The 20,611-nt window shown below is 34.0% G+C and overlaps 1 protein-coding gene and 1 pseudogene across 1 annotated transcript; one reads left to right on the top strand and one right to left on the bottom strand.

Moving 5' to 3' along the window:
- Positions 1–13,028: 13,028 nt before the first annotated feature.
- On the top strand, positions 13,029–14,659 carry LOC107914247 (hypersensitive-induced response protein-like protein 1). Its single transcript, XM_016843102.2, has 6 exons — positions 13,029–13,134; positions 13,203–13,427; positions 13,496–13,616; positions 13,725–13,816; positions 13,927–14,023; positions 14,151–14,659. The coding sequence occupies exons 2-6, from the start codon at positions 13,239–13,241 to the stop codon at positions 14,510–14,512; spliced, it is 861 nt and encodes a 286-aa protein (XP_016698591.1). The 5' UTR covers positions 13,029–13,134; positions 13,203–13,238; the 3' UTR covers positions 14,513–14,659.
- LOC107914249 (probable auxin efflux carrier component 8) lies at positions 14,638–16,530 on the bottom strand (annotated as a pseudogene).
- Between the last annotated feature and the right edge of the window lie 4,081 nt (positions 16,531–20,611).

Below are 20,611 nucleotides of genomic sequence, written 5' to 3'. Positions count from 1 at the left end.
ATATTAACTCTTATGAAGCTTTTAACTAAATTTGTATTACCAAATATTTCAATAATATTGGTTTGTTTCAGTACCACATAAGATAAATATTTTTTACCTGTAAGGACAATGTTCATTGTTACAAAAATATTTGGGTATACAACAAGTATGTGACCAATGATATTTCATTTTACATTGGTAACATAAGCTATCTTTATCTTTTGAAGGGTTATTTTAAGAACTCTTATTATTCTCTTTTTTATTACTATGTTTCCACTTCTAGTGGTTATTCTTATGCCACTTATCATATCCATGATTGTATCCTTTAAATTTATTTTTATGCTTGCATTCGCGAAATGCAAAAGATCTAATAGGAACTTTAGAAGTCCGTCCTACTTGGACTTCAACAATAGTAGGTTAACAAGTACTCCTCATTACAATTTTAACAAAATTTCAAACATATGTAATAACAAGAATTTAATCATCAAATATTCAATTATCTAAATATCATGCATAATTTAACTCAATAAAAATAAACTCTAGTTTGAAAAAAACTTTAAAGTAATATTTTTTTAGCTTAAGGGTATAAAAAGCCCTCAAACTTCTTAAAAAAAAAGAATTAAGCCCCTCCTTTTTTTTCACTCAACTGGGTACTTGAACTTTCAAAATGCATAAAAAAAGACACTCAAAATTTTGCAAAAAAGCAATTAAGCCCCTGCTCTTATTAAAAATTAGAAAAAATAATAAATTTTATAAAAATGTATTAAATTTTAATAAAATTTAAAAATTTAAAAATTATTAAAAAATATAATTTTCTATAAAAATCGTAAAAAAATAAAAAATGTAAAATTTTATAAAAATCATAAAAAATTAACGACCCCTTTTTTCAATTAAACTTATCACGTGTCGCAACACAGTGTGACATGTGACAAAAAATGATAAAAAAATTCAATAAAAGTTATAAAAAAAATTATAAAATGCTTCTTTTGGTACGATAATTTTTATAATTTTTTTACAAAATTTATATTTCTTTACATTTTCTATAATTCTCTTATGAACTTATAAAATTTTATAATTTTTTTATATTTCTATATATTTTATAATTTTTTTACTATTTTTATAATTTTTTTCTAATTTTTTTTCTAATTTTTAATATTTTAATATTTTAATTAAAATTTAATAATATTTATAAATTTTATACAGTTTTAATTTTTTCTAATTTTTAATAAAAGCAGAGGCTTAATTACTTTTTTTGAAAAAGCTCGAGGGTCTTTTTGATGCATCTTGAAAGTTCAAGTACTCAATTGAGAGCAAAAAAAAGGTAGGGGCTTAATTGATTTTTTTGAAAAGGTTTGAGGGCCTTTTTGATGTATTTTGAAAGTTCAAATGGCAAATGAGTGCAAAAAAAGGGGGGCTTAATTGCTTTATTTAAAAAAGTTGATGGTTTTTTGCACCCTTAAGCCTATTTTTTTTTCATAAAATAATTTGCCGAAAATAAGAAAATAGGAAACAAAACATATGAATTTTTATTATCAAGAGGATTATTTACAATATTTCTCCAAAGTCTATATTTATAGACATAAAAAGTATAAATAAATTAAATCTCTACTTCTAATGAATATTAGAGTCTTAAAATTCATCAAACTTATTTTTATCTTAATGGACATCCACTTAATGATAATACATTCAAAACACTCCCCATTGGATATCCATTGGTAGATAATGTGCCTTGTTATACTTTACTAAGATAAAAACTCTGTAGAAAAAAATTTTAGTGAAGGAAAAATAGTATAATTATCTATAATATGCATATCATGCTGCTTCACTAAAAATCTTATCAAGAAAACTCAGTGGGACAAAGCCTTAGTTAAGAGAAAAAGAGTGCAACGCGTATTTACTCTCCTCTCATGACAACATCACATGATATCTTATATTCTATGTATTCAATCTTGAATGTTAACTTTTCAAATGATCACTTGAATAGATTTGCTGAACATTTATATCATCATCCTTCTAGAAGTCATGAGTGAATAAGGCTTTTAGGGAAATATATCTGATCTTGTCAAGACTTCTAGAAATCCTATGATTGGTCTGGTAGTCAAGAGTTGTTCACCCAGGTTCAAGCCTCTGAAAGAGCAAGTAGGCCTTTATTTAGGCACCTTCCTTTAGACATAGTGATACGAGCCAAGGAGGTGACACTCAAGGGGTTGTTTTTCCTAGTGGTCCAATCACTCGAAGCAAGGCACGACAATTAAAATCAAAGATGAATGCTTTTGTCCAAGACTTTGTTGCTACAAATTTAATTCATCATGTTTGTGACGTTGACAAATACGGGAATGCAATTCACTGGACCAATCTTGGAATAGTGAAAGCCCATAAATTGGTGGATTAATCTTTTATGTATCTTATTATTATTATTATTTACTTAATTCTCATTAGTTGGGACACATCACTTATGAGTTAAGTAATTTTATTGGTTAGGTTATTATTTATTTATTTTCTTAGATAATTTTAAAGAGTTTTATTAGGATTTCAATTACTCTTGAAAGAGTTTTATTAGGATTTCAATTACTCTTGAAAGAGTTTTATTAGGATTCAATTACTCTTGTAATTTGCCTATAAATAGGCTTGCTTTCTACACATTAGAGAGGAGGTGGAATAAAAAGAGAGTATTTTGTTTTCTTCCAAATTTGTGTGAGGCAAATTTTTGAGAGTAGAGTGATTCTTCTCTTGCTATTTAGTTTGGAGTTTGTTACTTTCGAGGGTATTTCGGAGTTACAAATATTCAAATTTCTTTCCCGTTCATCGGTGTTTCTAGAGGTGCTTCTTCTAGGAGTTTCGTACGGAGCCGCTCAATCATTGGCATTTTTGGTTACAAGTTAACCAAGGGTTCCATAGGGCAAATCTATCCTTTTTTTTCTTTTATTATTATTATTTAACTAATTTTATTTATTCTCGTTTTATTTCTAATTTGTGTTTCTCTTGTGTCTAGATCCGGGATTTTGCATCACATAGTGTGTGCATTTGTGGTGTGAGTATGTTTCTATTGTGTGTATGATAACTGAATTCATAATTGTTGTTTTATTTTATTGAAGAATAAATTGATGTGGTTTGATTGAGTGCAGTTAGGTGACGTCAAGAGAATTACTGATCTAGTTTAAATAGCTCACAAAATCGAGGTTGTTGACTTGAACTGTATTATTCTTGTTCATGAGACTATTGGAGCCGTGGGAGTTGATCTCGAGCTTGTCAAGGCTATTCCTTGACCTCTACAACCGACTTATCATTGAGTGGAGTGGAATCCATAATTTGTGAGCAGTTCGGAATCGAAATTGAAGTTGTGTTTGGGCTAGAGTTCTCTTTATTAAATTTATTTTTATTTCAAAATTCTAATATTCTATTTTATTTTATTGTATTTTGATTTTATTATTTTATTACATTATATTTTAACCCCTCTTTATTTTCACAAGAAACTCACTGATTTTAAGGAATCTTAAAATCAGTTAGATCCACCTCTTTGGAATCGACCCTACTTCTCTAATAATGAATTTAAATTTTAGTTTGAGAGTTGTTATTTTTTATGAATTTAGTTTTGTCTTCTTAATTTTTAAATCAATGGGAGTGTTGCGCGGAAGCGTGTGAAAGAGTAAAATTATTGTACTGAAAAATCACACTAAGTTCAATTCCCAGGAAAGAGAGGTGGATCACGAGGATCGCTTACATACCAGATCTTTCCTAGCCAGAATATCCCTCTATCGTAATTTAATAGCACAATAAATCACTACAATAACACTTGCAAAATATGCAGAACAAAAAATAAAGAACACTAGAATTTTAACGAGGTTCAGCAAATTTTGCCTACGTCCTCGGGCACTACCAAATATATTTCACTCCAAAAATACAAGTGAAAGTTTACAAATAGGGAGAGAGAACAATTGCCTTAAGTAGAGAATGGCAAGTGTGGGATGAAGAAAGTAAGAAATGGTTAGGCCTATTTATAGTTGAGGTTCAAGGATCAACTTGCAATGTCCCTATACAATTAGGGACCAAAATTGCAATTATCCCATGCCAACTTTTAACCCAACTTGCCAACCAATATTTACTTTCTACTTTCGGTGCCCACCCTTTTTGACTTTTCAAACAATGGGTGGGTTCCAATAATCTCCACCTTGAAGATTTGATTAGGATAATCTTATCTTCACACAATTCTTTCTGCCTTTGACAACAATACTTGATAGTGCCTTCTTCAACTGTTAAACTTGCAGGATATTAATCAAGTTCAAACAATGTTCGAACTTGGTTGATGTTACCACCTTGGTCATCATATTTGCGGGATTATCTGCAGTCTTGATCTTCTGAAGACAAATTTTCCCCTCTTTAATAATTTCCCGCACAAAATGGAATCGTACGTCGATATGTTTTGTACGTGCATGATAGACTTGATTCTTTGCTAAATGAATAGCACTTTGACTATCACAATACACGTTAATATGCTCCTGAACCAACCCCAAGGTTTTAGCCATACCTTGTAACCAAATAGCCTCCTTTACAGCCTCTGTTACAGCCATGTACTCGGCTTCTGTGGTTGACAATGCAACTGTAGACTGTAGTGTAGACTTCCAACTTATTGGTCCTCCAGCAAGTGTAAACACATAACCGGTGGTTGATCTTCGCTTGTCCAAATCACCGGCATAGTCAGAATCAACGTACCCAATAACACCTTTACCAAGTGTATTATCCTACTTGAACAGTAATCCAACATCCACGGTCTTCTGAATATACCGTAGAATCCATTTCACAGCTTGCCAATGTCCTTTTCCAGGATTATGCATATACCTGCTCACTATACTAACTGCCTGTGAAATGTCGGGTCTTGTACACACCATTGCATACATCAAGCTACCCACTGCATTAGAATACGAAACTTGCAACATATATTCTCGTTCCGTATTCGTCGAAGGAGATAGTTGTGCAGAAAGCTTGAAATGAGAAGCCAACGGGGTACTTACAGGTTTTGTCTGCTCGTTCATGCCAAACTGCTGTAGTACCTTTTTTAAATACTGCTTCTGAGACAAGCTAACTCTATCATGAGCTCTATCTCTCCATATTTCCATGCCGAGAATCTTTTTAGCTTCTCCTAGATCTTTCCTCTCAAACTCGAGATTGAGTTGAGTCTTCAATCTTTCAATCTCAACTTTGCTCTTAGATGCTATTAGCATATCATCAACATATAAGAGCAAGTATATGAAAGTTCCTTCTTGTAGCTTCTGAAAATACACGCAATGATCAAATTTACTTCTTGTGTACCTTTGCCCTTTCATGAACTGATCAAATCGCTTGTACCACTGCCTCGGAGATTGCTTCAATCCATAAAGCGACTTTGTCAGTTTACAAACCCAATTTTCTTTTCCAGCAACCTTGAATCCATCTGGCTGAGTCATATTGATTTCCTCTTCCAAATCACCGTGTAAAAACGCGGTCTTCACATCAAGCTGAACTAGTTCAAGATCATATTGCGCAACCAAGGCTAGCAAAATCCGAATAGACGAATGCTTCACAACTGGAGAAAACACTTCATTGTAGTCTATTCCTTCTTTCTGAGCGTAACCCTTTGCTACTAATCTAGCCTTGTATCGAATTTCATTTTTATCGGGAAATCCTTCCTTCTTTGCATATACCCATTTGCATCCAATTGCCTTCTTTCCCTTGGGTAGTGTCACCAACTCCCAGGTCTTATTTTTATGAAGAGACTGCATTTCTTCATTCATTGCTTGCTTCCACTTTACACCATCAGGGTTACTTATTACTTCTGTGTAAGTAGAAGGAACATCATCATCTGTAATTGGAAGTGCATAGGCCACTATATCATCAAAGCGAGCAGGCTTACGAATCTCTCTTCTTGGCCTTCTATATGCAATTGAATCTTGTTGCTGTAGAGATTCTTGGGTAGGAACCTCTTCATCATTTGTCCCTTCAATATTAGCTGGATCATCGTTAACCTTTTCAAGCTCCACCTGCTGCAAAGTACTACCGGTTTTGTCATCCTTTTGTGAATCTTTGTACTTCAACATGGTTGATTCATCAAAAGTCACATCTCTACTGAAAACAATCTTCCTTGTATCAGGACACCAGAGATGATATCCTTTTACTCCATCAGTTATACCCAAGAATAATGTTTTCTTTGCTCTTGGGTCTAACTTAGATTCTTTTACATGATAATATGCAGTGGAACCAAATACATGCAAAGAATCATAATCAGTAGCAGATTTACCAGTCCACATCTCCATAGGAGTTTTTCCATTTATTGCAGCTGATGGCAAACGGTTAATTAGATGGCACGCATATGTAACTGCCCCAGCCCAAAATTCTTTGCCCAATCCAGCATTGGACAACATACATCGAACTTTCTCCAGTATAGTTCGATTCATTCGTTCTGCCACCCCATTTTGCTGTGGTGTATCCCGAACAGTGAAGTGTCGCACAATGCCCTCATCTTGGCATACTTGTAGAAATGGATCGTTTTTGTACTCAGTACCATTATCTGATCGAAGTCGTTTGACCTTTCGACCAGTCTGAGTCTCCACCATCTTCTTCCATTTCAGAAATGCATCCAAAACTTCACTTTTTCTTTTCATTAGATACACCCATACTTTTCTTGAATAATCATCAACAAAAGTAACAAAATAGTGCATACCTCCCAAAGAAGCTACTTTGGTAGGTCCCCACACATCACTGTGAACGTAGTCCAGAATTCCTTTCGTATTGTGAATTGCTGGACCAAATTTTACCCTCTTCTGCTTGCCCAGAACACAATGTTCACAGAATTCCATTTTGCAAGAATTTGCACCTTTCAATAAGCCTTGCTTCACCAATGTCTGCAAAGCTTTTTCACCAGCATGTCCCAATCGCATATGCCATAATCTGGTAGCCTCTGAATCTACATCTTTTGTAGAAACTGTTGATGTTGATCCAATAACTGTACTTCCTGTAATAGCCCGATTTTAGGCTTAGTCGGAACAGTGGTTTCGGGACCACAAATCCGATGAAAAAAAAATGTAATGGCTTGAATTTTCAGAGGTGTCGAAACGGTGATTCGAGATCACTAAATTCGACAAATGGGTAGAAAATATTATTAATTTAGTAAGTATAAGTTAAATATGAAGTTAGGAAAATTTTTGAAATAGTGAATAGTGCACTAGAAATAAATATTAAAATAATTAGAATCCAAATGAGGTATCAAGACCTCGGGGATTTTAAACTGAGCCATAAATATTTTTATAAATATTCATGGAGTGTTAAAAAGTTAGTATTAAAGTTTCGTTAAGAAATTTTAAAGTTCCGATAATTAATTGAACAAAAAGGACTAAATTGTAACAAATGCAAAATTTTGGGAAATGATTAAATAGCTTAAATGATAAAAGGAAGAGGGCTTTAAAGGCAAATAGACCCAAGGTCTATTTGGGCTGGACGGCAGAGGCATGAAATCAGCAAGAAAGTAAGGAGAATTAAGGGCAAAATTGGAAAATTGCAAAATTTGCTTAATAAAGTTAGGACCCAAGTGGAATTATCTAGATTTCTCTTCATTTTTCTGAATTCTCATCAGCTAAAACACCATGGAAGGGCTTCTTCAAGCTGGTTCTTCATATTTTTATTACAAGTAAGTTCAATTCTTGACTATTTCTTGAAATTTTTGTATTTTTATGACTTTTACAACTAGGCCCACTTGTTAAATCCATTAGTTTTTGATTTTATGAAAGAAGTTGAAAGTTGATATGAATATGTGCTGGAAGTATATGATGATTTAGCATGAAATTAGAGCTTTAAATTGTTCATATGCTGATTTTATTGAAAGAATTGAATAGAAAGTGAATGTTTGGGACCTAATAGTAAAAGAGTTTGAAGATAGAGTTATATGTGGAAATTCTGAATTTCAATAGTTGTGTAACAACTTATAATGTCTAGTAAAGTACTAATTGAGAAAATTAGATTAATTTAGGGGTTAATTGAGAAAGGACCGAATTGTATAAACTGTGAAATTTGGGGCAAAATGGAAATCAACATTTTGCACTAAAGCAGTTTTGGACAGCAGCAGTAGTGTAACTTTGAAAAATCACCAAAAATTGTAGAGATTGAATTAGAGAATGAATAAAATATGAAACTAAAGCTTATTGAGTCTAGTTTCTTATAAAAGAAATGATGTGAGCAATGGAATTGTAAATCATGAGATATAATAGATTTTGTGAGACAAGGTCAGAATGAATTCGGGTTCCCCTGTTCTGACTTTGGAAAATCATTAAAAATTGTACAAAAATGATTATGAGTTATAGTTTATATGGTTAGAATCCTTAATGAGTCTATTTTTAGAAGAAATAAGCTAAAACATCATCCGAATTCTGTACAATGAGATAATTAATTTTTAGTGAAGAGTGGTCGGAACTGTCAGACAGCGAAACAGGGGAAACTTTAAAGAATAAACTGTACTATTTGGCTTAACCAAAAATTATGAAAATTTTATGGTATGAAGATATGTGAGTCTAGTTTCAGGGAAAATTAACGGATCTTAATTTGGAGCTCTGTAGCTCCGGATAAAAATAATTTAGTGACTCTGACTCGGATAAACAGCTTTGAATATACATGTTAGTGAATATTGAAATTATGGTTAATGTTGCTTAAGTGTGTTATACACATTAAGGATGTGGAATGGAGAGGAGGAGGAGGAAAATTGGGAAATATATGAATGATTCGTGTATAAATGGTCATATGTTTGATTATAACTCATAAACGATGAAATATGAATGATGCTTATTTTTGTGCATTATTGGTCATGGTTTAAGCTCATGTGTGAAAATAAAGTTTCATAGTATGTGTGTATGGTATATTCAGTATATGATTTGGCATGAAATAATACCATGAATGGTTTATGAATTAACACATGTTGGTAAGCCTGATATATGAATAAATGATCAAATTGAGCGGAACGCCGGATTTGAGTACTTCTGATCAAGTGACAAAGTGATAAGTGGTAGCTTTAGCTACACTTATCTGATCAAGTGACAAGTGGAAAGTGATAAGTAATAGCTTCGGCTATACTTATCTGATCAAGTGACAAAGTGATAAGTGGTAGCTTTAGCTACACTTATCTGATCAAGTGACAAGTGGAAAGTGATAAGTAATAGCTTCGGCTATACTTATCTGATCAAGTGACAAAGTGATAAGTGATAGCTTCGGCTACACTTATCTGATCAAGTGACAAGTGAAAAGTGATAAGTGATAGCTTCGGCTATACTTATCTGATCAAGAGACAAAGTGATAAGTGATAGCTTTAGCTACACTTATCTGATCAAGAGACAAAGTGATAAGTGGCTACACTTATCTGATCAAGAAACAAAGTGATAAGTGGCTACACTTATCTGATCAAGAAACAAAGTGATAGGTGGCTACACTTATCTGATCAGGGACAAGTGATAAGTGATCATACGTAAGACCATAGTTATACTATGGCAAAGTGAAAGTGAAGTACTCAATTTTCCGTGACCGTTCCCTAATTTGATTAAGGATGGTAAGTGACAAATGGGCCCAAAAGAATTAAAGTAAATGGATAAGTGGTAGTGTATTTATATTAGGACGATGTTGTTATTCAAACTAAAGTGATATTTTCATTGCTAAATTGAGAATTTCATAAATGTGTTATTGAATGGTATAATCAATAAACATTGAGTTAAATGGTAAATACGTATTAGTTTTGAATTTGATGTCATTGAATTGCACGTGAATTAAATGGAAATTGCTAGTGATATGATTTAAATTATGAGCATGAGAAATTGCGAATTGAATGAAATGGAAATGAAGCATTAAATTGCATGAGTATGTATCAGGTCTCGTAGGCCCTAATTATTATGATTATAATATTTTGAGGATATATTGTGAAAAGTTATAGAAACATGTTAATTATTTTGAAAGTTTTAATTTTGATGAAATTTTATAACTCGGTTAAATACGTTTACAAGTGTATGTGTTTTGGTAATGCCTCGTACCCTATTCCGGTGTTGGATACGGGTAAGGGGTGTTACACTTCCATTTAAAAAATACAAGTTATTTCTTCTTGTGCCTTTCATCACCATCAGTTGCCCAGCTACTACTTTTAGTAATCCATCTCTCAAAGTGATTGTGAGCCCTTTAGATTCTAGGGCACCTAATGAGATGAGATTTTTCTTCAGGCTAGGTACGTAGCGAACATCTGTCAAGACTTGGATTGAGCCGTCGTGATTCTTCAATTGGACTGTACCCACTCCCATTGTCTTACAAGCACTATCATTGCCCATAAGAACAATTCCACCTTCTAGCTCTTTAAGACTAGAAAACCAGTCCTTATTAGGACACATATGGTAAGTACATCCTGAATCCAAAATCCACTCATCCGTTTGACATGCCATTGCCATGCCAACCAAGCTAAAGTCTGACTCCTCATCATGCTCCGCTACACATGCATTAGAAATAGCCTTGCCCTTTTGTAGCTTAGGACAATTCTTTTTCCAATGCCCTTTTTCACTGCAAAAGGCACATTCATCTTTGGCGGGTCTCCCTTTGGACTTTCCCCTTCTACCAGATTTGCTGCTGTGTGAACGACCTCTTACTGTTAAGACTTCTGCGGTTGTATCTCTGTGATCTCTTTTATCTTTCTTTCGAGTCTCAGATCTATACAACGCACTACAGACTGCATCAAATGTGATCGTGTCCTTCCCATGAAGCAATGTGGTGGTAAGATGATCATATTCATCAGGAAGGGAATTCAACAACAATAATGCCTTGTCTTCATCTTTAAATTTCTCATCCAAATTTATCAAGTCTGCTAAAATTTTATTGAATGAGTTCACATAGTCATTCATCGATATACCGGGTGCATACGTGAATCGATAAAGTTTCTTTTTTATATAAAGCCTATTTTCAAGACTTTTTGTTAGAAACTTTTCTTCCAGTGTATCCCATAACTTCTTCGCTGATGTCTCCCTCATGACAGAGTACTTCTGCTCTTTGGCCAAACATAGGCTGATTGTACCACACGCCTGTCTATTGATCTTGGCCCACTCCTTGTCATCCATCTTGTCAGGTTTTTCTTCAAGGGCTATATCTAGCTCTTGCTGACATAAGACATCTAGGATCTCACATTGCCACATACCAAAATTATTGGTACCGTCAAATTTCTCTACTTCAAATTTTGCATTTGTCACAGTAGTCCTTGCTGATGACGATGTTGCTGCCATTTTTCTCCTCAATCCCAACTACTGTATACGTGAACAGTACCGTATACGTGAATAGTGTTGTATACATGAATAGTACCATATACGTGAATAGTGCCGTATACGTGAATAGTACCGTATACGTGAATAGTGCCGTATACGTGAATAGTACTGTAAACGGTCGTATTCCCCAAGTACGAACCTGGCTCTGATACTAATTGTTGCGCGGAAGCGTGTGAAAGAGTAAAATTATTGTACTGAAAAATCACACTAAGTTCAATTCCCAGGAAAGAGAGGTGGATCACGAGGATCGCTTACATACCAGATCTTTCCTAGCCAGAATATCCCTCTATCGTAATTTAATAGCACAATAAATCACTACAATAACACTTGCAAAATATGCAGAACAAAAAATAAAGAACACTAGAATTTTAACGAGGTTCAGCAAATTTTGCCTACGTCCTCGGGCACTACCAAATATATTTCACTCCAAAAATATAAGTGAAAGTTTACAAATAGGGAGAGAGAACAATTGCCTTAAGTAGAGAATGGCAAGTGTGGGATGAAGAAAGTAAGAAATGGTTAGGCCTATTTATAGTTGAGGTTCAAGGATCAACTTGTAATGTCCCTATACAATTAGGGACCAAAATTGCAATTATCCCATGCCAACTTTTAACCCAACTTGCCAACCAATTTTACTTTCTACTTTCGGTGCCCACCCTTTTTGACTTTTCAAACAATGGGTGGATTCCAATAAGGAAAAAATTTAGGAAAAGGTAAATATTTTTTTTATCTTCTTAAGCTTTTAACCTAAATTAATTATGAAAGGAATATATTTGGTTGTGAATTCTTTGATTTCTCTTCACTGAAAATCTGAGTAGTTTTATGTATGTAAATAAAATAAAAGGATATAATTTTATGGCATTAATCTCTCCCTCTTTTCTTTATGATTATTTATGCAGGTAATGTTTGCAATTTCCGACCTATATGATCCTTCATAATCTTATCGGAATTTGAACTAAATTATATAATTAGATTGATTGAATTAGGCATGATGACTGTGTCATCCTCAAATTAGATTTTAAAATTCACCTCTTAATTTCATTAGTTTCTCGTTGTTGAAATAAATGATAAAATCAATGCTTTGATGTATCCATCAAACTAACCCAAGAAAATTTACCAAAAATACAAAAAAAGATACCCATCATTAGCCTCATTAAATTATTAAAAGCAGCATTGATTCCTTCTTCAAGGATTTCTACATCATTTGACAATTACGTATACTACTCTGTCCACCATTATAATTGGTGTCTGCAATGGGATTAGGCTACACTTTCATTGGTTCAAAACCTGGACTATAATTTTTAAACATTAAGAAAAAAAAATGATTATAGGGAGTATGAATCTTTGGATTAATACGGCAAACACAATAAATCATGAAATTGACCTGAATCAAATTTTATTCATTTATATCATTTTTATTTTTAAATTTTTAACAATATATATATACTCCTTACTAATAAATAAAAAATAAAATATTTATTACACTGACTATATTTTGTTAGAATTGTGTCACCTAAATTTTTGTTAAAAAAATAAAATATAATGACAAAATAAAAGAATCTCTGTAAGGTTTAAAGATATAACTTTTTAGAGGTACGGATCACGTTGCACAAGTAGAATTCGTATATAACGTCGAAACTCCTCTTGCATCATTCGTTTTTCAATATTAATGAATTTCTTTTTCAATATTAATGAATTTCTTTCCAGTAAAGGTTTCACATTTAGTTTTAACATATCTAATTATTAATAAATAGATTTGCTTGATATTTTCTAGCCCTATATCTAGTCAGATGTTTGAATGGCATTATTTATATCATCCTTGTTTTCTTTCCTCTCTTCAAACTAAACTTTAAAGGTATGTTCTCTTGACATCCTTGTCCGGTCGTATGTATTGTGCTTCTTTTTTATGTGTTTCTTTTGTAGTTTGTTGTTAGTCCATAGGGAAAAACAAGGGAGGGGATGGGCAACCTATTTTGTTGTGTCCAAGTAGACCAATCAACCGTAGCGATAAAGGAAAGATTTGGCAAGTTTGATGAAGTTCTAGAGCCTGGATGCCATTGTTTACCTTGGTGTATTGGGAGCCAGCTTGCCGGCCATCTCACTCTGCGTTTACAGCAGCTTGATGTGCGTTGTGAGACCAAGACTAAGGTTTGCAACCATCAAATCCTCGCTTTATACCATTTATGTTGGTTAGACTCAAAAAATTGTTGGTGCAGGACAATGTATTTGTCAACGTTGTGGCATCCATACAGTATCGCGCCCTGGCTGAGAAGGCTAATGATGCTTTCTACAAACTTAGCAACCCCAGGACTCAAATTCAAGCCTATGTTTTTGATGGTCTCACAAACAGCTATCTTATTGCTTTAATATCCTTCTTTAATTTGTTGCCAAATGGTAACTTGGATTTTCTTCTTTACCTTTTTTTTTTCTTTTCTTATTCTGTAGTTATTAGGGCAAGTGTTCCAAAGCTGGATTTGGATGATGCTTTTGAGCAAAAGAATGATATTGCTAAAGCTGTTGAAGATGAGCTTGAAAAGGTAATTCAAACTATCAACTTCTTTATTCTCCAAACGGCTTGTGAGCCTGTACAATCTTGATCTCCGTGTAAAATTTTTTGATGGGATATTTGATGATTTGTGATTAATAGGCTATGTCTGCTTATGGATATGAGATTGTCCAGACCCTCATTGTTGATATAGAACCAGATGAACACGTGAAAAGGGCCATGAACGAGATTAATGCTGGTGAGTTTATTTCTAAATCAAACATAAGCAAATCATTATAAAGCTCTTATTGTGACATCTAATTGTTCCAAAAATTTTGATGTGATCAATGATTAATTATTGGTAAGAGTTTTGATATATATGACAGCTGCAAGGATGAGAGTTGCAGCAAACGAGAAAGCAGAGGCGGAGAAGATTATACAGATAAAGAGAGCAGAGGGAGAGGCGGAATCAAAGTATCTGTCAGGAGTGGGGATTGCAAGGCAACGACAGGCGATTGTGGACGGTCTAAGGGACAGTGTGCTTGGGTTCTCAGTCAATGTTCCAGGGACAACGGCTAAGGATGTTTTGGATATGGTCCTTATTACCCAGTATTTTGATACCATGAAAGAAATTGGTGCTGCCTCTAAATCTTCATCCGTCTTTATCCCTCATGGACCTGGTGCTGTTCGAGACATTGCCACCCAGATTCGAGATGGCCTGCTTCAGGCATCTCACCATCATGAATAAAGGGTCAGACCCAAACTCAATTGTAATAAAAAGTCTTAAAACCAGGATACGGTTTAGTGTGTTTGAGTGAAATCTATATTTAGTCTCTCTGCTTAGAAATATGAAATGTAATTTGCTATGTAAAGTTAATGAAAGTGAACTTTTCCATTTATGGTTTATGATTTAGAGAATTTTCTCTTCTTCTTTTTTCCCCAGCATACAAACAACAATGTTAAACAATTTCCCAGGAAACTAGCAGGATTTTCCAGGAATTTCACAATGCTAAAACAAGATAGTAGATCAATGCTACAGGTAAAGCAATAAGCATGCCAAATATCACCCTGGAAACAAACAACAACCAAATCCTCATCAGTCAAATGGATCCAAATCAAAACAATAAGAATTGAAATGTTGATTGCCCTGCGCTTAGTATATCCGGATGAAATTCGAATTCTTTGGCGAAAACAAATGGAACTACTCCTGGAGGAAGAGCTGCCTGGAATATGTAGATTTGGGGGTATCAATGTTTAGCTTTTTCATCCCTTTGAAAAATCAAGATTAATGGAACAGTTACTAACCTGCACGATTCCCACTCTTAATAATCTGCCCGAAGTCCCAAGGCAGCTGAGGATGCTGCAATTAGAGCTGGACCAGCCATGACTTTCATGACCATGGCTACTGCTGTCATTCGTATACCACATGCTATTCTGCTACGCTGTGATGCCATAAATAGACCTATATTAAGTGGGAAGAGCTGGGGTTAGGATCAATGACCGTGTTCAGTAACTGTAACAGGTACTCTCACTTCCCCACGCACACACAGTCAGGTCTATCATATGTGGAAGTCCTGGGTTCGAGCATAAAGAGGCGCACTTTTGAGAAATATAACCTTGAGAGAAGTGAGAGTACCCAAAGAGAGCAATTCTTGATTGTAATGTACAGGCAGTCGTTACAGTCACATAAGCAATGCTATTACGGTCAACTGTGATGGATATGGACAAAAGCGAGAACTAAAACTGTAATCCTACCTAAACTGATCATTGACATACCAAGTCCTCCGCTAGCTAATATTGATAATGAATTCTGAATAATGGCAGGGAATTTTATTTCCCACCTACAGAAGATAATCCATTTTCAGCAAAGTTGAAGCAAATTTACAGTCACGAAATAATCTATCAAAGATGAACATCGTGTTGTTTGGCTTAATATTTTATGTAATCTAACCTGAATCGAATGCCAGCCCAAATGAGACCCAGCCAAGCTGCATGAGTGTTGGGATTTGCCACCAGCTTCTTTTCCACAGTCAAGAAAATGAGCATAATCTTGGATTTGCTTGCTCTGGTTTCTGCCTCTTCTTCTCCTCTTTCCCTTGTGCTTCCGTGTCCTCTTATTTCAACAAAGATTAAATAGTGATATATGTCGATAGAACATTCATATAATTGTATGAACTTGATGCTGGATAATATATGTCGGTATAGTTTATGAAATTGATCCATGTTTATATTTCATGCAAAGTTAAAAAAGTTTACCTATGTCTTCTGAAGTTGATGTAATCTCAGAGGCTGGCTTTGCAGCATTGAACTCGAACATGAGCAACAGTAAATTATACCAAATCAAGCTTTGAAGAACAACAATCTGAGCCAGTAATCCGGCCGGTTCGTCACCATACATGGCCTTCAACAACGGTATCCCCAAGATCAAAGTGTTAGGCAAGGTCGATAACGAGAAGCCAGTTATGATAGACGGCTCACCGCCCCGAGATCGGAGTTGTCCAACGGCAATCAAAACAACGAAGGCGAATACTTTCTGAAGAAAGTCGGCAAGTACGAGTTTGATGTTCATCTTGTGAAGGTTGCTTTCTGAGATCACTTGGAAAGACAGTAGTGGGATTGAGAATTTAGCTACGAACTTGTTTATGCCTGCACATTGTTGTGGTGTAAAAAGCTTCCACCATTTACGGAAATGTAAGCCAAAATCAAGGCGAAGTATAAAGGAACAGTGGCTGCAAAAACATGGTAGATATCTGCCGGAGAAATCATGGTAAACTAGTTATTATTGAACGATTTTTTTTTTCTTTTAAAATGTACTGCTTTTGGTCGTATAACCTTAGTAAAGAGTAAAGACTACCGCTATTCACATTCTCATTGAGTAAAATTACTTAAGAATTAATTATTGGTGTATTTATAATTCTTTTGGAGATTTAATGGGTAAAGTGAAAAGAGAAAGAATCAAAGTGTAAATATTAAGACATAAATTTGTCATTGTGTCATTTTATTATAATTCTTTAATTTTTCAATAATTCACTTTATTGAACAAGATAGGCACTATAAATAAAGCCCTGACTTGATAGCTTACAGTGTACAAGGCTTGAGAAGTCAAAATGCTCAAGACGAAGAATAATAAAACACTATTTAACACGATATAAAAACTAGTACAAGTCACAACAAGAAACAAAACACTTAACAACACAAAAACTCTACATGGACGTGTTTGATCACTCCACACTGGCTCTACTATAATCTTTCACTCAACTTTATACCTCTACATATCTATTTCTTTAAACATATCCCAACCTAAAGATTGATGAATTCATAAGCACCCCTTCATAAAATTAGGCTCATTCTTCACTACACCCTTTTCTTTCCCTCCTCCATCAATCAATCAAAGTCTCTAATATCTCATTACATGGTTCTTCTATCATCTATTGTGAAAAAAAAAAGCTAAAAATTCCTTCAACCCTAATTTTTGTATCTCTTTCACTATTCACTATCAAGATAAGATTGCGAGAAGAAAGAATCATCTTCATGAAACATTCAACTTAATTTTCACTATTTATCCTCTCAATGTTTAATGTAAGAATCACATGATTTCACAATCTTACGAAAAATAAGTTATGCATAGATTCGCAAATAACCACTTTATATGTACCCTAATTCTATTGTTGGTTACAAGATTAATCAGTTCATTAATAATTACATAATCATCATAATTTATCAATAATTTGATGAGCTTGGTGACCCTTCAAGCCTCCTTTTGTGTGTGTTTTTTTTAATTATCCTATGATTTTGAATATCAAAATTAGTAAGGGACTTATTTGTATATTTTTCCCTTTTGTTAATCGATTTCTCAAGTTGTTGACTATCAATCTCAACCAAAGTGTATCCTCAATCTCTTCAAAGGTCTTCATTTTCCTTATTTTTAATTATGTACTGCTACTCTTTTCAATTATATTTTGGGCAGCTCATCACTATTTGTTCCATTAGTTTCAAGGCCACTATATATATTTTCATCCTTTATGGATTTAATCTTAACTTAATTGATTGTGTTGACTCTAAAAAATTTAAATTCACATTAATTAAAAATAATCATGAAGTATCACGATCTAGTGTTGGTGTATTAAGGTCTCATTCATCTCAATTAATTGCTTCACTTACCATTGTTTCTTGACAACTACCTCCATATAGATCCTCAACATCTATTCCTTTATCGATTCATTCTTGATCAAGATCGATACTATGCTCCCTTTTTTCATGTTCCACGTATAAAATCCTCAAAAATAGCTAATTAAGTTTGCCCCATTTTCTCTTTCATTATCTCCACCAACGACATGAATATATTCCTCTACCTTTCCTAACTTCTTTCTTCGATCAACAAATCCACTTGATTTAGTATCCGATAGCAATAGAAACATGAATATATTGTGCTTTGTATTTTGGGAGAATATCTAATGCACTATCAATGCATAAATCACATGCACCATCAATTAATAATAACATAACAATTAGAGGTGCTCATAGGTTGGACCAATATAAGGTATCTAGATCAATTTTTCAAGCCCGGGCTCCATTCAAAAAACGGGCTTACTTTTTTTCCCAAGCTTGACCCAATTTATGAAAGGTAAATCTAGGCTCGACTCACCCTACCCATATTTGTTATTTTAGATTAATTTTTATTTTAAAAATATTTTTTAAAAAATAATGCGATAAATGCACTAAAAAATACTAAAATAAAGGTTTCTAACACATTAAAAAGGTATTTATATTAAAAATACTACAATAAATATAATAAATATTTTATTATATTAAATATAATTTTTAAAATTTTATATTTTGGGTTGGGTTATTTAGTTGGGTAAATTTTTTTTAGGTTTTAGGTAATGAGTTTTATTGTTATTAGGCTAGTGATTTAATATAAATATATTTAATTATTATTTAACATATATAATTAATATAATTAATTTTTATAACATAATATATTTGGGCCAAACTCAGGCCAAAAAACTTATTCAAGGCCTGACCCATATATAAAATACCCATATATAAAATGGGTCTTAAATTTTACTCAAGCCCATTTTTTGACATCGTATTTTTGTCCAAACCCTCTCATTTTTTGGGTAGGCATTTGAGTTTTGGACAGGTGATCCGACCCATAAACAAGTTTAATGACAACTCATCATTAAATTAACAAAAAAAATAGTGGAAGATTAATAAAAAATACTAATAAATTTATTTAGACATAATTAATTATAAACAAATGCTAAAACCCTAAATCCTTGAACTCAAAATCCTAAATATAAGAGTTATTAATATTTATTTATAATAATTACTTAATTACAATTAAATAAAATTATTAGTATTTATTTATAAACCCTCTATATCTTTTTAAGTTAACGATGATATGTCATATTATTATTTGCATGTAAATTTGGAAAAAAAATCAATCAATTAATAAATATGGTAAAATAAGGGCAAATTATCAAAAAAAGCCATTTTTTTCAAAATTTACCGAAATGGGCCGATTTTTTGATTATTTACCGGAATGGGCCATTTTCCGGGAAATCGCGCCCATGTCAGCGCGATGTCAGGGTACGTGTCAGGACATCGCGTCCATGTCAGCAGGTCGCGCTGACGTGGACGTGCTGTCCTGCCACGTAGCGCGTTCCTAGGGACGCGATTTTGACGTTTTTTTCACGTTTGGTTTTTTGGCTTTTTAGGGTTTTTAGGTCTCGAAATAAATTATTTCGAGTTGACGTTTCTGGTCAAATAGTATAAAATCGCTTCTACCAGGATGCTATTTGAGAAGAAATTGTGAAATCGCGCCCTCGTGGACGCGATTTTGCTACAGTAGGTCATGTAAGAAATAATTTTTTTGACGTTTCTGAGCAAATAGTATAAAATTGCCTCTACCAGGATGCTATTTGAGAAGAAATTGTGAAATCGCGCCCTCGTATACGCGATTTTGCTACAGTAGGTCATGTAAGAAATAATTTTTTTTTGACGTTTCTGAGCAAATAGTAAAAAATCGCTTTTACCAGGATGCTATTTGAGAAGAAATTGTGAAATCGCACCCTCGTGGACGCGATTTTGCTACAGTAGCAAGTTTGGGCTGAGGCTATAAAATAGGCAGAAAATGTTCTTAGAATGTATAAGTCATAGCAGAAACAATTTAGAGAGGCTAAGAAAGTTAGAGTTTCAAAATGAGTGAACGTATTAGCGTTGTTATTTACTACGATGGTGAGGTTTGCCACACCAAGAATGGTGTTGTTTTTTTGTCGGAGAATACGGTGCGACTATCATTTAACCAGAACATAGATTTGACAGAACTTCGTAAAAGAATTAGGCGTAAAATCTTCGGAACAACGCCAATGAAAGTTCTGTCAATCACGTATCGATTTTGTTCTTATGTTGATCCGGTGACATATGACTCGTTCGACATAAAAGGTGCTCATAGCTTGGAGGCAATGGTGCATACTCATCTTGCTAGCGGAGCAACTTATATTGAGTTATATGTACAATTTACGTCGCCAACTGATGTACTTCCGTCTGGTGTTCGAGATGTATACACGACCCCTGGCTGACACTCGGTTAGCGGGTTACAAAATACGGAACAACCCATGTTCGGTAGCGGTGTCGAATGCATATCCCCCGCAAGACATTCTGTCGGTGGATGGGACATGTACGTCAGTGACTCGACGTTTGATGCTGGAAATAAGTACTGGGGAACAGCATCAAGTTCTAGTGGATGGCAATCTACATCCAATTGGGGACGTTATCAAATGCCCAGAAGAAGGGATGACGTACTACCTACAACGTCAACCGGTGAGGGGACGTCGTATGCTGC

This window comes from Gossypium hirsutum, chromosome D10 (assembly GCF_007990345.1).
Source record: "Gossypium hirsutum isolate 1008001.06 chromosome D10, Gossypium_hirsutum_v2.1, whole genome shotgun sequence".
In the NCBI taxonomy this organism is placed as follows: Eukaryota; Viridiplantae; Streptophyta; class Magnoliopsida; order Malvales; family Malvaceae; genus Gossypium; species Gossypium hirsutum.
This window is presented reverse-complemented; position numbering and strand designations above follow the sequence as displayed.

Bases quoted from the DNA above. Each gene is read 5' to 3' on its own strand.
- LOC107914247 (XM_016843102.2), top strand. From the start codon at position 13,239: ATGGGCAACCTATTTTGTTGTGTCCAAGTAGACCAATCAACCGTAGCG. The intron at 13,428-13,495 runs GTTTGCAACCAT...TTGTTGGTGCAG, and splicing joins GTTGTGAGACCAAGACTAAG to GACAATGTATTTGTCAACGT. The intron at 13,617-13,724 runs GTCTCACAAACA...CTTATTCTGTAG, and splicing joins TCAAGCCTATGTTTTTGATG to TTATTAGGGCAAGTGTTCCA.